The 15,287-nt window shown below is 38.5% G+C and overlaps 1 protein-coding gene across 1 annotated transcript in view; it reads left to right on the top strand.

The window, feature by feature from the left end:
• Window positions 1-15,287, top strand: part of antxr1c (ANTXR cell adhesion molecule 1c) — a 50,285-nt gene that overhangs the window by 17,007 nt on the left and 17,991 nt on the right. Inside the window, exons 7-11 of the mRNA XM_051667420.1 lie at window positions 254-322; window positions 550-630; window positions 4,169-4,229; window positions 4,696-4,794; window positions 6,419-6,488. Of these exons, the coding sequence (XP_051523380.1) occupies window positions 254-322; window positions 550-630; window positions 4,169-4,229; window positions 4,696-4,794; window positions 6,419-6,488 (380 nt within the window). The remainder of the gene's footprint in view (window positions 1-253; window positions 323-549; window positions 631-4,168; window positions 4,230-4,695; window positions 4,795-6,418; window positions 6,489-15,287) is intronic.

Raw genomic sequence — 15,287 nt, 5'->3', positions numbered from 1 at the left:
GTCAAAACAGCGCCAGGAATTCCTCCGTTGCACACACAAACGAAGATATGTCCGCTTGTTTGGTGCGCACCAAGGTTCGGATGGCAGCGTTCACATTTGTTCAAATGAACCGCACTAACAGAGCAATAGCACCAGAGTTCATTTTAATCGAACCAAACCTGCCAAGTATGAACACACCCTTTGACAGCCTATAGAACAGTTTGGAGGAAAGTAAAGTTATATTTTAATAACTTTTTTAATAAAATTTAACCAGGCAGCCAAAGCTAGAAGATTGGGTGCAATCGTGTATTGTGTTGGAGTTAAGGACTTCAATGAAACACAGGTGAGATGACAATGATATTGTTTTGACGTGTACAATCATCTCATTTTAAAGCATCAATAAGTACTTCATTCTAACAGTGTTGGAGGCCCTCCCTAAATTTTCAAGTGTGTGCTTACTAATGAATGTAAATCTGTATAAACCAAGTACTTCATATGTGCAGAACAGTTCAAATCAGTTAAAAGAAGCTTAGACCAGCAGTAAATACTTATGTGTTTGTTCTTCTTTAGCTGGCTACCATAGCAGACACCAGTAAGCATGTGTTTCCTGTCTTGGGAGGATTCCAGGCACTAAGAGGAATGATTGACTCGGTAAAGTAAAGCTTTCTGCTTGTGGCTTTGTGGAACATTAATTAGAAATGTATTTTTTATATATACAGTATATGTGTGTGTATATAGATAGATAGATAGATAGATAGATATATTCATCTCTCTCTATATATAAAATGGATATTGAGACATTTAGGAGATGCAAAACAGGCATTCCTTCAAGGCATAGTTTATCTAAAAACGAAAAATCTGTTATCATTTACTCATCCTTGTGTTGTTTTAAACCCTTATGACTTTCTTTCTCCTGTGGAACACAAAATGAGAGCCTAAGTCACATTTCACTTTCATTGCATCTTTTGTTCCATACATTCAAAATGAATGGTGACTAAGACTGTCAAGGTGAGTAAATTATGACAAAATATTCATTTTTGGGTGAACTAACACTATTCAACTAATTTGTAATGTTTAATTGTACAGTAGCATTGAGATTCTAACCTTAAAGGGGTCATGACATGAGGAATCAAATTTTCCTTGATCTTTTGACTATAAGAGGTCATTGTACTATTAAAACATACTGTAAGTTTCAGAACTGAAAACTGCCTCCTTAATAGAAAAAGAGCATTTATTTAAACCAAGCTGTAAAAACGGCTCGTTTGGAATTCGTGGAACTTGTAACATCATAAGGTCCAAATACATCTGCATATGCAACGCCTATTTTTCCATCATTGCACCCTCGGCCCCGCCCACTGGTGCTCAGTCAGTCAGTCAGTTAAAAGACGCGGTGTCAAGTTACAACTCTGAAGAGAAGCTCTCTGTCATGGACTCGTTCATGTGTATTTTAGAGTAGATTGTATGTTCGGCTCATATCATACCAGTCATAATATGATTCAAGCTTTGCAAAGGAACTGTTTTTGAAGGATGGGGCAGTTACAACACTTGGGCCCAGATTTACTAAGTAAATCTGATAACGGGTGCTAATTTGCTTGTGCGATCTATTAAATTGCTTGTGCGTTTCGTGGGCGTTTTGCAGGTGATTTACTAAGAATAATTGTGCAAATAACTACACGTGCAAATATGCTGGACACACCTTCCGTAAGGAGGCTTTTGCTTGTGCTTGTTTTTACTTGCACCAAATGCAATTACAGTACAGCTCTCACTAAATACCATTTTATATTTATTCAATATGGCATTTATATGTTTATTTATAGGATTGTATGATCATCATAAAATCCCTGCTATTTAACAAGTGTTAGAGTAGTTAATGAGAATGCACATGACACTCTTCACCTGAAATGTTCATAATTCCCAAAGAAAATACAATATTATGTACACGTTAAGCCATCGCATCACTGAAGTATACTTAAATGAAATCTGAGTTTCAAACTGCTATTATCTTGACCATGGCAAAGTTAGCTGCGCACGAGAGAGACGCGGGAAACTGCACGGTATGGAACTTGCACACCCTGCTCATTTCACGGGATCAGGAAAAACCTGTTCGGCATACAGGTGCGTTTGGGCCTGCCTACTGGAAAGAACTGCCATTTAAAATATTTCACAATATTTTGACAGTTAAAAACAATGTTTAAAACATTCAATTACAACATAATTTGGGCATAAATTGTTAGTAGGCTTATGATGTTGTCAGTTATGATATCGAGTTTTAAAATAATCGAATAAAAACATAAATGTGTGTCAATAAAGGGTGTTCTACGTATTATCTTATCTTAAAGTCTCCTTTTTGTCACAATGACAGCATGATGCACAGTCGAATCTGATTGATACCTGCCTTTCATTCGTATTAATTTGCTCTTGTTGTTTATGATACTGAAATTACTTTCAGGCTTGATAAATCACTTTGCGGGTGCAATTTGATTAATTTGCAGCTAGTCCTCCCTTTATTATGCACGTTTGGAGGCACGCCTCTAAATTGCATATTCATGTCAGGGAAATGCAAAAATTGCCAAGACCTGCTATTTTGCGCATCTGAAAGACACAGTCTTTAAAAGACTGCATTAGTAGATCAGCTCTGACCTTTTTTTAGCGTGCTATTAAGTTTGCACATGTTTTATAAACGCAAACCTTTAGTAAATTGGGGCCATTAGCGCGATCGCCAAAATTTTGAGTAAACCGTTTCATTCATGAATATTTCATATGTCATGACTAATTGGTGCTGACATGCTGTTTACACCGGGCGCGTCCGTTGATGCGACGTGATGCAACGGCTTGAGGCTGTCTACACCGGGCGCGTCGGCACAAACTTTCTAAACCATTTATCTGTGTTGTTGGCAGAAGTAGCACCAGCGCGTGCAGCGCAAAATGGAACAGGACATCTGTTTACTGTTGGCACAATGCGATGCGCAGAAAGGGACTCTCGAGAGAAAGTGACTCTTGCGTATGATGTAGACAGGGTGTGAGTGATAACAGCTGTGCTTGAGATGAACAGTTTAATATATTTGGATACATATACGCTGTTGTTTTGACTTATTGAAAACAGGTTTTTTTTTTCTCCCAATTTGGAATGCCCAATTCCCAATGTGCTTTTTAAGTCCTTGTGGTTGCGTAGTGATTCACCTCAGTCCGGGTGGCGGAGGACGAATCCCAGTTGCCTCTGTGTCTGAGACCGTCAATCCACGCATCTTATCACGTGGCTTGTTGAGCGCGCTGCTACGGAGACATAGCGCGTGTGGAGGCTTCACGCCATCCACCGCGGCAACCACGCTCAACTCACCACGCGCCCCACCAAGAACAAACCACATTATAGCAACCACGAGGAGGTTACCCCATGTGACTCTACCCTCCCTAGCAACCGGGACAATTTGGTTGCTTAGGAGACCTGGCTGGAGTCACTCAGCACACCCTGGGATGCCCCATTAGAGTGGCTAATGCTAACTACTGTGCTAAGAGAGCTACCTGGCTAACTATTGGTCCAATAAAATATCTTACCTGTCCAGCAAGAAAAACTCCATCTCTGGGTCGGTTTTAAATCCTTAAAGATCTCGGAGTTGTCGCCACCTCTGAAAAGCCAATCTGATGTTGTGTCATATTTTATTACGGGCTGTGTCGCTCTCCCTTTTTGCTTGCATAATCTTCTTGGTTCGAGGTTTCTTTACTTTAAAAATGGGTGATACCCCAGAGGGTTGCCTTTTTGAATGACCCATGGTCAATGTCTTTCAACTTCAAACTACTACCACACCTATCACCACACATATACATGAGCTTTAGTAGCTGGACCTTATTTTCTTTATTTATGGACATGGCGAAAACACTCACGGACGAATGATGGAAGTATGCAGTTTTCCCACCAAATCCTTAAAAAAACATAAATCATTATGATAGGCTTACCATAGTGAATCAGGTAAGGCAAAAACATGGTTTGGAAGATGGATTGTTGGTGTACTTGCTCATTAATTAAATTTAGTTCATTTCTAACAAAAAGAATCTTGCATAGTGTAGCTTTAAAATATAGAGTGTGTAATTGCTGTGTTAGTAATAGAATTTCAATTTGTTTGTTTGAGCGGCCCAACTGGGTTGGACATAACAACATTTGAATTTTTTTTTCTTTCTTTTTTTTTTTTTTTAGATCATCAAAAAATCTTGTATAGAGATCCTGGCAGCAGAACCGTCCAGCGTATGTGCAGGAGGTATGAACAAAAATAAATCAATAAATAATGTCATTGCTTTCATTTGCTAATAGGTTTGGTCATTCCATTATTCTGGAAATGTTGAAAATATGGATTCTCAATAATAGACACGTCTCTCAGGATATTTTTAAATTAAGATTGATGTAATTGATATATTGCCAAATATATAGTCAGTGAAATAGCTATGAATAAATAGGCGAGTTAATGTAAAAATAATCATGGGGGAAATTTCAGTGTTAAAAAAAGGTCTGTCTGACACATTTCCCCAAGAGGACAATTATATCATGGTGGTTTTTTATTACCATGCATTACTTGAGCTCTGATTATTTCAACAGGAAGACATTGAGCAAAGTCTTTAAAAAAAATACAGAGAAGCTAACATCTTTGCAGAGAAATTATGTAATGAGATGTATTTTATGGGAATTTATCACTATTTTTGAGCAGGAACTGGGAATCTGTGTTTCAGAGTCATTTCAAGTGGTGGTGAGAGGAAATGGTTTTCGGCATGCCAGAAACATAGACCAGGTCCTGTGCAGCTTCAAAATCAATGACACAGTTACGCTCAGTAAGTGTTTTTTTTTTTTTTTTTTTTTAAAGATATTCCCACAAAGAGCCAGAGAACGTTCTCATAACTAATATTACATATAGCTACCCTGCTGAAGAAAAATCAACTTAAAGTAGCCTAAGCTCTTTTGCTGGTTTTAGCTGGTTTACACTGTTTAGCTAGTATCCCAGCCTGAGCAGCTGACTTGGGCCCAAAACCCCTCTAAATCCAGCAAACCAGACCAGCCTGGCTAGGCTTTGAGGCCAGCTAAGACCTGCAAACATGCTTAGGCTGATAAAAGCAGTTTTTTTCAAGAAGAGTATAAAAGCTTTTGGTTGAATCTCACAAGTAAGTATCACATTTTCATGCTGAACATAAAAAAAATGTAATAAAAAAAACTATTACTGGGACCATTAATATTTTTTTGCATCTCATTATTGTAACATGAAAAAATATGAATATATATGTTTGTGTTCATGCATCATGTTGATATTTTTTGTACTGCCTTTTAATTAATTAAAAACTAATTGATTTTAATAAAAAAACAGTAATGCAATAAAACAATGACTGTATTACTGTTCAGTCATGTCAGTAGAAGAGTGGAAGGGCTAGGATTTTAGAACCGTCTATGCTCCTTTTGTATGCTTCTATGACGATACAAACTCAGAATCCCACATTGCATTGCAACGAAAATATGGCGGCGCACATAGCTGGCAAGTGCATTCGCGATCGCATCTTATCTATCATAATCAATCACTGTAAACATCTAAAAACCACATTATATGTTTGATAATATGCTGTATAATCTGACCTTCAGTGCACCCTCTGTGAAATAATCTGTCCTCCAGTGCATCTGCTGTGAAGGGTAAGGTAAGATTTATTTTAATTACAGTGCACATTAAAGAACTCACACTGGGAGATCCGTCAGTACAGGAGAAACTCACGTGTGAAAAGGTTAACTAGTGACTTAGCCTAGCTATGTGTGGACTTATTAAACAAATTATCTAAGATTGCGATGTGTGCCAGGCCAGATTTGGCCAAGACTTACCTCGTTAATGACATGCTTCTATGTGTCATGGCCAAAAGCAGACCTTACTGTGCAAGCTGCTAGAAGAAAAAAGCCCCAGCAACCACCTGAACATTTTCAGAGAAAAACTCTTACAGTGCGTTGCAGTAAAACCGGTTTGTCTGCAAAACTGAGCTATCTAAATATTAGACAAAGAGAGAAACACAAGTTTATTAAGCTTACACCATGCAAGCCGATTGGCCGCTTAGCTAACAGATAACAAGTTCTAAAACTTATCAGCTTGTGCAACATAGAGATGCATGGCTGAACTTCAGTCATTAATGAGAATCATCATAAAGAAAATGTGAAAGACAATACCATATGAATAACAGTAATGAGAATTGGGGGGTAACATTTGCTTAATTATTGTGAAAATAACGTCACAATACAAAAAATTCTAAAGGTTCTAATAGCAGACATTTCTTTGTGCAAAATATGATATTTTTTTTCTTGTGCTTTTGGGTGAAATGTGACCTGGTCGTAGGTGTCGCGAGAGTCACCCTTTTATTGCATTTATAGGAAAGGGATCTTATTTTATTTGGTTTACTCAACTTTCACACTTTTTTCTTTCATTAACAGATGAGAAGCCTGCAAGTGTTGAAGACACTTTCTTGCTGTGCCCTGCGCCTGTTATAGATGAAGTTGGAAAGTAAGTGTCTTTGTCAGGAAGGCTGACGGAAGGTCTGTCAAACATTAGGCCATGTTTATGATCCCTGTCAAAGGTCGCATTCCACTTCCTGCCCAACTCGTTGTTTTAGTTGTGAGGTCATCCTCTTGGGCCAGTGTTTCTCAGAACATCATGATTTCTGAGTTATCGGAGTTCATGACCCTCTTTGTGTTATAGATTTTGCTTTCTGATCCACAGAGCCTGATCTTGTGAGAGGCTCTGAGGAGCCATTAAAGCTGATGCTTCCTTAGAGTCCTTCACATCATTGTGTTCATTCAACCCACACCCTCAGTTTGTCTTTGTTTCTCATTCTCTATTTCTTTTTGTCCATTTTACTCCCCTAGAACCTAGAAGTTCCATATTTTCTCCCCCACTATCAGATTACAGATTTCTGCATTCCACTCAACACTCTTAAAAATAAAGCTTCTTCAACGGTTCTTTGATGCACATGAGGTTTAGAACCCATTTCTTATCAAGAAATGTATATATATATTTGTATATAGTGTTCTTGAGTTGCCTGTATGATTCTTTGGAAAGAAAGTACTTGTTACAATATAGGTCCTTCAGATTGGTTTTATGTTCTTTAAAATATCAGTAGATATATGGTTTTCTGAAGAACTAGAGAATTCAAAGTTCAAAAGTGTATTCTTTGGTATCTGACTATAAAAAAGTAATGAGAGGCTAAAGCAGTGTTCAGGAGTAGTTAACTAGAAGTAGTGGCTCTACTAACTACATTTTTCAGTAGCATGACAGTAGCTCAGCTTTTTTCTCAATATGTAGCTTTTCCAGTAATGAGCTACATGTTCCAAAGAGTAGCGGTGTACCATCACAAAATGTTACATTTGTAACATTATATTGTGAATTCAGCAATGGAGCCAAAGGAGTAATCAAATATGCTCACCTAAACTGTCCTCTCTCTCTCTCTCGTATGTATCACAGGGAAAATAAATTTATTTAAATAAATGTGTTATTTAAATTTAAATTTATGTAAATGAATTGGTTAAAATGTATGATACCCTTGTATTTAGTGTGAACTGCAAATGAAATGCATATTTTCATGTACAAATAGCCCCTCGCCACAGGCTTTTATTGAGATTCGCCTTCAAGGGTGCGTTGTTTCAATTCAAGGTCCTTACCTTCGGCCTGTCCCTAGCTCCTCGCACTTTTACCAAGTGCACCAATGGGATGCTGGCCCGCTGAGGCTGAGTGGCATCCACATCTTGAACTACCTTGACGATTGATTGCTATTAGCACATTCAGTGTAGTATGCAAGTACAGGTATCTGTTTCTTAAGCATTTGGATCATGGGGGTCTCAAAGTCAATTGGGCAAAGTGTACCCTGGTGCCCAGTCAGCAGGTTTCCTGAGATGGTGGAGCTGTTGAATGCTCCTCCGTGGAGGATTCCCTTGAGGACAGATCTGCTTTTGCAAGCTTGAGGCATGATCTGGCATCCCCAGCCGTAACTGTGGAGACTCCATGTCTGGCCCTTAAACAGGGCTTGTTAGACACTCAGGAGCTGTCTCAGTCAGTGCTGAACACCGTACTACAAGCTAGAGCTCCCTCCACCAGGTGGATCTACACTTTGAACTGCATTTCATTACCCGGTGATCCCCCCAAGGTGAGGACCCAGTGCATTGCCCTGTGCAAGTGGTGATTTGCTACTTTCAAGAGTGTTTGGATGCAGGGCTGTCTCCATCGCAAGCTTTCTCTCCTCCTTCGCTTAGGTCGGACGAGGCTAAGAGGCTGCACATGCTTTGTCCGGTGAGGGCCTTACATATGTACATTGACACAAGAGTCAATAAAGGCTGTCAGAACAGCAATTTGTTTGCTTCAGTGGCAGTGCAAACTCCCGTGCGAAAGGGGTGTCCTTGGAGGACATCTGTCTAGCAGCAGGCTGGCTTCCCCAAACACCTTTGCCAGGTTCTATAACCTGGACGTTTCTTCCATCTCTTCCCAGCTTTTGAATGCAAAGGAGGGTTAATTTTCAATTTTTTTCATGGCTAGTGTGCATTCTTCTGGTGTGTTTGTATCAGAAGTACAGCGTTTTGGTATATGATTCCCTTGGCGTCAGCTACTGACGCAGTATTGGAAGGAATGTCACGTTATGAATGTAACCTCATTTCCCTGATAGAAGGGAACGAGGTGCTGCGTATTTTAGCCACACTCCTGTTTCTCGCTGTTTAGGGACTGAGATGGCTCCTCCCTTCAGTAGAAAAATCCTGCCAAAGTGGCGCTGTGCTCCGTGTTATATGCCCGAAATTATGCACGTAGAAGGGGCGGAGCGTCAAGCGCCATTTGGCAATAGATTGACGTGATTCTATGCTTCTCGGAGGAGTTTCCATAGCATCAGTTACTGACGCAGCTTCTGTTGCTGCTGTTTATCACTGTATTTTTATTCAGTTATATAAAAAAGGTGTTCTCTTTATTAAGTATAAATTTGTTCAATTTAATGTTGTCACTCTATTTGTTTAACCCTTAAAAAAATTTTTACCATGGTTTTACTGTAGTAATATTGTAGTAACCATGTATATTTGGCAGAAACCATTACTACAGTTTTACTACAGTAATACCGTAGTATCCATATACATTTACATTTATGCATTTGGCTGACGCTTTTATCCAAAGCGACTTACAGTGCCCTGATTACAGGGACAATCCCCCTGGAGCAACCTGGAGTTAAGTGCCTTGCTCAAGGACACAATGGTGGTGGCTGTGGGGATTGAACCAACAACCTTCCACTTACTAGTTCAGTGCTTTAGTCCACTATACCACCACCACTCCTATATAGTAACAATGGTTTTACTATAGTAAAATTATGGTAACAATGACTGTAGTAGCCATGTATATTACTACTGTTTTACTACAGTAATACCATAGTATCTGTATTGTAACCTTGGTTTTACTGTAGTAATATCTTGGTAACAATGACTATAGTAACCATAGTTAATTTCGTGGTTACAATGGTTTTACTAAAAATGTCATGGTTAAACTATGGTTACTGTAGTAAACCATGTTATTTTTTTGTAGGTATGTCACCCTAATTACATATATAACTATTGGGTGACATTATTAAATTTTGTTAAATAATATCATTCAATTGTTATATATATAAAATATTTTTCTTCTTTAATAGCTTAAATGCAGTTAGCTACCTTTTGTTAGTAGCTTGTAGTATAGCTAACTACATTTTTAAAAGAGAAGACTGACTGTAGTTTAACTGCTTTAAGTTATGAGTAGCTTGTAGCTTGGAAAGCTACAGTTTCAAAGTAGCTTCCCCAGCACTGGGTTACAGTGCTAAATTGGAAAAACTTCTTTCACCAAGTAATATAGTTCATAAGTCTATAGGCTGTTAATATAGTGGATTAATTATAGAATGTGCAGTCACAGGTGTGCATTTATCAGCATTTCACAATGGCTTCAAACGTAGCTCTACCAATCCGAATTTAGAGTTGGAACTTTTTTGTTTTTTAAAACCCTTTTAGATTCTAATTGGAACCTTTCTTTTAAAATACCACACACACTCTTGTTTCATTTGTGTCCTTCACATACTAACTAGTCTCCTTCAAATGTAGTGAACTGTTCTAAACCCTGTTAGCAATCTATTTCTCATTTCATCCTTTCATTTTGCCACCATCTTTTCTTTACATTTCATTCTGCATCAGATGGTTAGCCCATCCTTTCCTCACACATATGCCAACTCCCCCTCATTTCTTTCCCTTGATCAAAGTTGTCAAACTCCTTTGCCTGTCCTTTCATCCTGCTGATTTTACAGATGTACAACACTTCCTCTCAGGCATTCTTTTAAAGAGTATCATTCTCTCAAACAGTTCTGGATTCTTGTCCTCTCCTCTTTTAAACAGTGATACAGAGAGTTAACACAGTTTTATTATAGTTAAATCTTTTAGGGTCCTTAGGGATTGGTTTGGTCAGTTCAGTTTGTTTAGTTGGTGTTAACATGGTTTTCCAAGCTTAGGTTTGCACCAGGGAACCACACGAGTCCACTTGTAAAGGTTCATGTTATACAGTAAGCAATCCATACTAACTCGTTGAAGTTAACCGATGTTGATGAATTATAATTTACATCTTTGCATTTTTCCAGTCACACATCTTACAGTATAATACATTTCTCAAAGCTGCTTGATTCTGAATAAATTCCCTTCTTAGCATCTTTTGCAATGCATCCGCAAAAAATACTACATAGAACAAATAGTACATAAATACATAGTACATAAATAGTTCATATAACCATTATTACATAAATTGTTGCATTAAATTCATAAGCAAATAAAAAATTAGTTTATGAACCACTAGGCAGAAATAAAAGCAAGCAAAAAAAAGGTGTAAACAAAAAAATAGCCTTAATTATGGATTTGTAGTCCAGGGTTCCCACTCTCCTTGAAAGTCCTTGAAAGTACTTGAATTTAAGACACATAAATTCAAGGAATGGAAAGTCTGTGAAAATAGACTTAGGTCCTTGAAAGTGCTTGAATTAGGGCTGAAACTAGGGCTGAACAATTAATCGAAATAAAATCAAAATTGCAATATGACCTAGTGTGATTTTTGAAACACAAGGGGCTGCGATTTAATTAATTAGTTTGAATGCGCTGCTTGCTGCACGTACTGTGTGCACACAGCTCTGTTTTCATAGCATGTGTGTGGGTATTGCACACAATTTGAACCATTCCCGCCTGTTCCAGATAAAGCGGGGAATTCCAGCACACATGTATTTATATTAACATGTACAGTAGTTGAGAATTTGTAAACGAAACCACACAGATGTACAAATAAAATCAATAATTTTTTCTTTCTATTGTAATTCCAGAATCAGCACGACTAAATCGGTGCTACTGCGTCAATCTCTCTCTCTCTCTCTCTCTCTCTCTCTTGCAGCATCCAGCAGCTTATTGGACACTTATCGAGCTTAGTGTGTGCGTGCATTGATCAAAGGATGTGCATTGTCACATACTGAACTTAAGTTTATGTATAAACCTGTTATTTTGAAATGCAAAATGGCTTTACACCACGTCCCTGCAAGTGAGCATTGCGATAAAAGTTTTTGCTCCTATTTTATAATCAACTAAGCTGTCTTCAGTGCAAGTGCGTAACAGTGGAGTGATTTAGTTTTGCCTCATCACATCTGCTTGCTTTTACTACAGCACATTTAACAAGAAAGGCAGACATAGCAAAATTACCTAATGTATAATGCAACCAGGACTACGCAGCTACAGGGTGAAGAGAAAAGCTTAAAACAAACAACTTCATCATCCTGATAAACAACTGTTACATCTCCCATCTCCTTCTGACCTATACAGGTATTTTCTCTACCTTGTAACTAAGTCCATTTTAATATAAGTAGACCTATGTACCAATTTATATATAATACATAATATTCAAAATATAATCCTGTTATCTTTAATATCAATATTTTTTTACGGTAAACATTATAATAACCAATTTCATATGTTAATTTTCAGTTAATTTTAATTTTAATCTGGGGAGCATTGACTTGAACTCTTAAAGGGATAGTTGACCCAAAAATGAAAATTCTGTGATCATTTACTCAACTTCATGTTTTTGCAAACCTGTATGACTTTCTTTCTTCCTTGGAGCTCAAAAGGAGATGTTATGCAAAATGTTAATCTCAGTCACCATTAACTTTCTTCATATGGAAAAAAAATGAATGAAAGTGAATAGTGACTGAGACTAACATTCTGCCTACCATCACCTTTTGTGTTCCACATAAGAGAGAAATAGATATGGGCTTGAAACAACATGAGGTTGAGTAATCACGGTAGAATTTTCTTTTTTGGGTCAACTATCATTTTAACTACCAGTTTAAGTATTTGTTAAAGGTACACTATATTGCCAAAAGTATTCGCTCATCTGCCTTTAGATGCAACTTAAGTGACATCCCATTCTTAATCCATAGGGTTTAATATGACGTTGGCCCACCCTTTGCAGCTATAACAGCTTCAACTCTTCTGGGAAGGCTTTCCACAAGGTTTAGGAGTGTGTTTATGGGAATATTTGACCATTCTTCCAGAAGCGCATTTGTGAGGTCAAACACTGATGTTGGACGAGAAGGCCTGGCTCACAGTCTTCACTCTAATTCATCCCAAAGGTGCTCTATCGGGTTGAGGTCAGGACTCTGTGCAGGCCAGTCAAGTTCTTCCACACCAAACTCGCTCATCCATGTCTTTAAGGACCTTGCTTTGTGCACTGGTGCGCAGTCATGTTGGAACAGGAAGGGGCCATCCCCAAACTGTTCCCACAAAGTTGGGAGCATGGAATTGTCCAAAATCTCTTGGTATGCTGAAGCATTCAGAGTTCCTTTCACTGGAACTAAGGGGCCAAGCCCAGCTCCTGAAAAACAACCACACACCATAATCCCCCCTCCACCAAACTTCACAGTTGGCACAATGCAGTCAGACAAGTACCGTTCTCCAGGCAACCGCCAAACCCAGACTCGTCCATCAGATTGCCAGATGGAGAAGCGTGATTCATCACTCCAGAGAACGCGTCTCCACTGCTCTAGAGTCCAGTGGCGGCGTGCTTTACACCACTGCATCCGACCCTTTGCATTGCATTTGGTGATGTATGACTTGGATGCAGCTGCTCGGCCATGGAAACCCATTCCATGAAGCTCTCTACGCACTGTTCTTGAGCTAATCTGAAGGCCACATGAACTTTGGAGGTCTGTAGCGATTGACTCTGCAGAAAGTTGGCGACCTCTGCGCACTATGCGCCCCAGCATCCGCTGACCCCGCTCTGTCATTTTACGTGGCCTACCACTTCGTGGCTGAGTTGCTGTCATTCCCAATCGCTTCCACTTTGTTATAATACCACTGACAGTTGACTGTGGAATATTTAGTAGCGAGGAAATTTCACGACTGGACTTGTTGCACAGGTGGCATCCTATCACAGTACCACGCTGGAATTCACTGAGCTCCTGAGAGTGGCCCATTCTTTCACAAATGTTTGTAGAAGCAGTCTGCATGCCTAGGTGCTTCATTTTATACACCTGTGGCCATGAAAGTGATTAGAACACCTGAATTCAATTATGTGGATGGGTGAGCGAATACTTTTGGCAATATAGTGTATTTGCCTAGAACAACAATATAAATATGACTTACCACATGATTGCATTCCTTGCTTATATCCTCCCTTATATTAAAAAGGAAGCAGGTGATCTAAATAAGCACAAACTCTGAAAGTAGAATTTCTCAGTCAGGTTTCTCTGAGTTGGACAAAAAGGTGAGAGAGGGTAAGCCTATTGTACACTGCAAAAAGTTCCTGATTAGTTTTTGATGTCTTTTAAATTAGTCTGTTTTTACTTGTTTTCCAATAAAAATATTCAAAAATCATTTAAAACAAGGTACATTTACTTGAGGAGCTACACTGCACAAAATATTACGATTTGTTTTCAGAGAGATTTTTTTACTTTTTTAATAATAAGTATTAATTGAAAAAAAGCTGCCAGTACTGTAAGAAAATATACACTTATATAAAAGATACATTCTCTGAAAACAAGTCTAAATATCTTTTGCAATGTTGCTTCTCAGGTAAATGTATCATATTTTAAGGATGTTTAGATATTTTACTGGAAAACAAGACTGAACTCATTAAGAGTAGGATTATTTGCAGTTTTTTAATTTTTTATTATTTAACTTCATGAAGTTTTTAAAAATATATACAGGTGCATCTCAATAAATTAGAATGTCGTGGAAAAGTTCATTTATTTCAGTAATTCAACTCAGATTGTGAAATTCGTGTATTAAATAAATTCAATGCACACAGACTGAAGTAGTTTAAGTCTTTGGTTCTTTTAATTGTGATGATTTTGGCTCACATTTAACAAAAACCCACCAATTCACTATCTCAAAAAATTAGAATACATCATAAGACCAATAAAAAAAACATTTTTAGTGAATTGTTGGCCTTCTGGAAAGTATGTTCATTTACTGTATATGTACTCAATACTTTGTAGGGGCTCCTTTTGCTTTAATTACTGCCTCAATTCGGCGTGGCATGGAGGTGATCAGTTTGTGGCACAGCTGAGGTGGTATGGAAGCCCAGGTTTCTTTGACAGTGGCCTTCAGCTCATCTGCATTTTTTGGTCTCTTGTTTCTCATTTTCCTCTTGACAATACCCCATAGATTCTCTATGGGGTTCAGGTCTGGTGAGTTTGCTGGCCAGTCAAGCACACCAACACCATGGTCATTTAACCAACTTTTGGTGCTTTTGGCAGTGTGGGCAGGTGCCAAATCCTGCTGGAAAATGAAATCAGCATCTTTAAAAAGCTGGTCAGCAGAAGGAAGCATGAAGTGCTCCAAAATTTCTTGGTAAACGGGTGCAGTGACTTTGGTTTTCAAAAAACACAATGGACCAACACCAGCAGATGACATTGCACCCCAAATCATCACAGACTGTGGAAACTTAACACTGGACTTCAAGCAACTTGGGCTATGAGCTTCACCACCCTTCCTCCAGACTCTAGGACCTTGGTTTCCAAATGAAATACAAAACTTGCTCTCATCTGAAAAGAGGACTTTGGAACACTGGGCAACAGTCCAGTTCTTCTTCTCCTTAGCCCAGGTAAGACGCCTCTGACGTTGTCTGTGGTTCAGGAGTGGCTTAACAAGAGGAATATGACAACTGTATCCAAATTCCTTGACATGTCTGTGTGTGGTGGCTCTTGATGCCTTGACCCCAGCCTCAGTCCATTCCTTGTGAAGTTCACCCAAATTCTTGAATCGATTTTGCTTGACAATAATAAGGCTG

Source organism: Myxocyprinus asiaticus, chromosome 32, assembly GCF_019703515.2.
Source record: "Myxocyprinus asiaticus isolate MX2 ecotype Aquarium Trade chromosome 32, UBuf_Myxa_2, whole genome shotgun sequence".
Taxonomy (NCBI): Eukaryota; Metazoa; Chordata; class Actinopteri; order Cypriniformes; family Catostomidae; genus Myxocyprinus; species Myxocyprinus asiaticus.
Note: the sequence above shows the minus strand (reverse complement) of the source record. Positions and strands in the feature narration are given on the sequence as shown.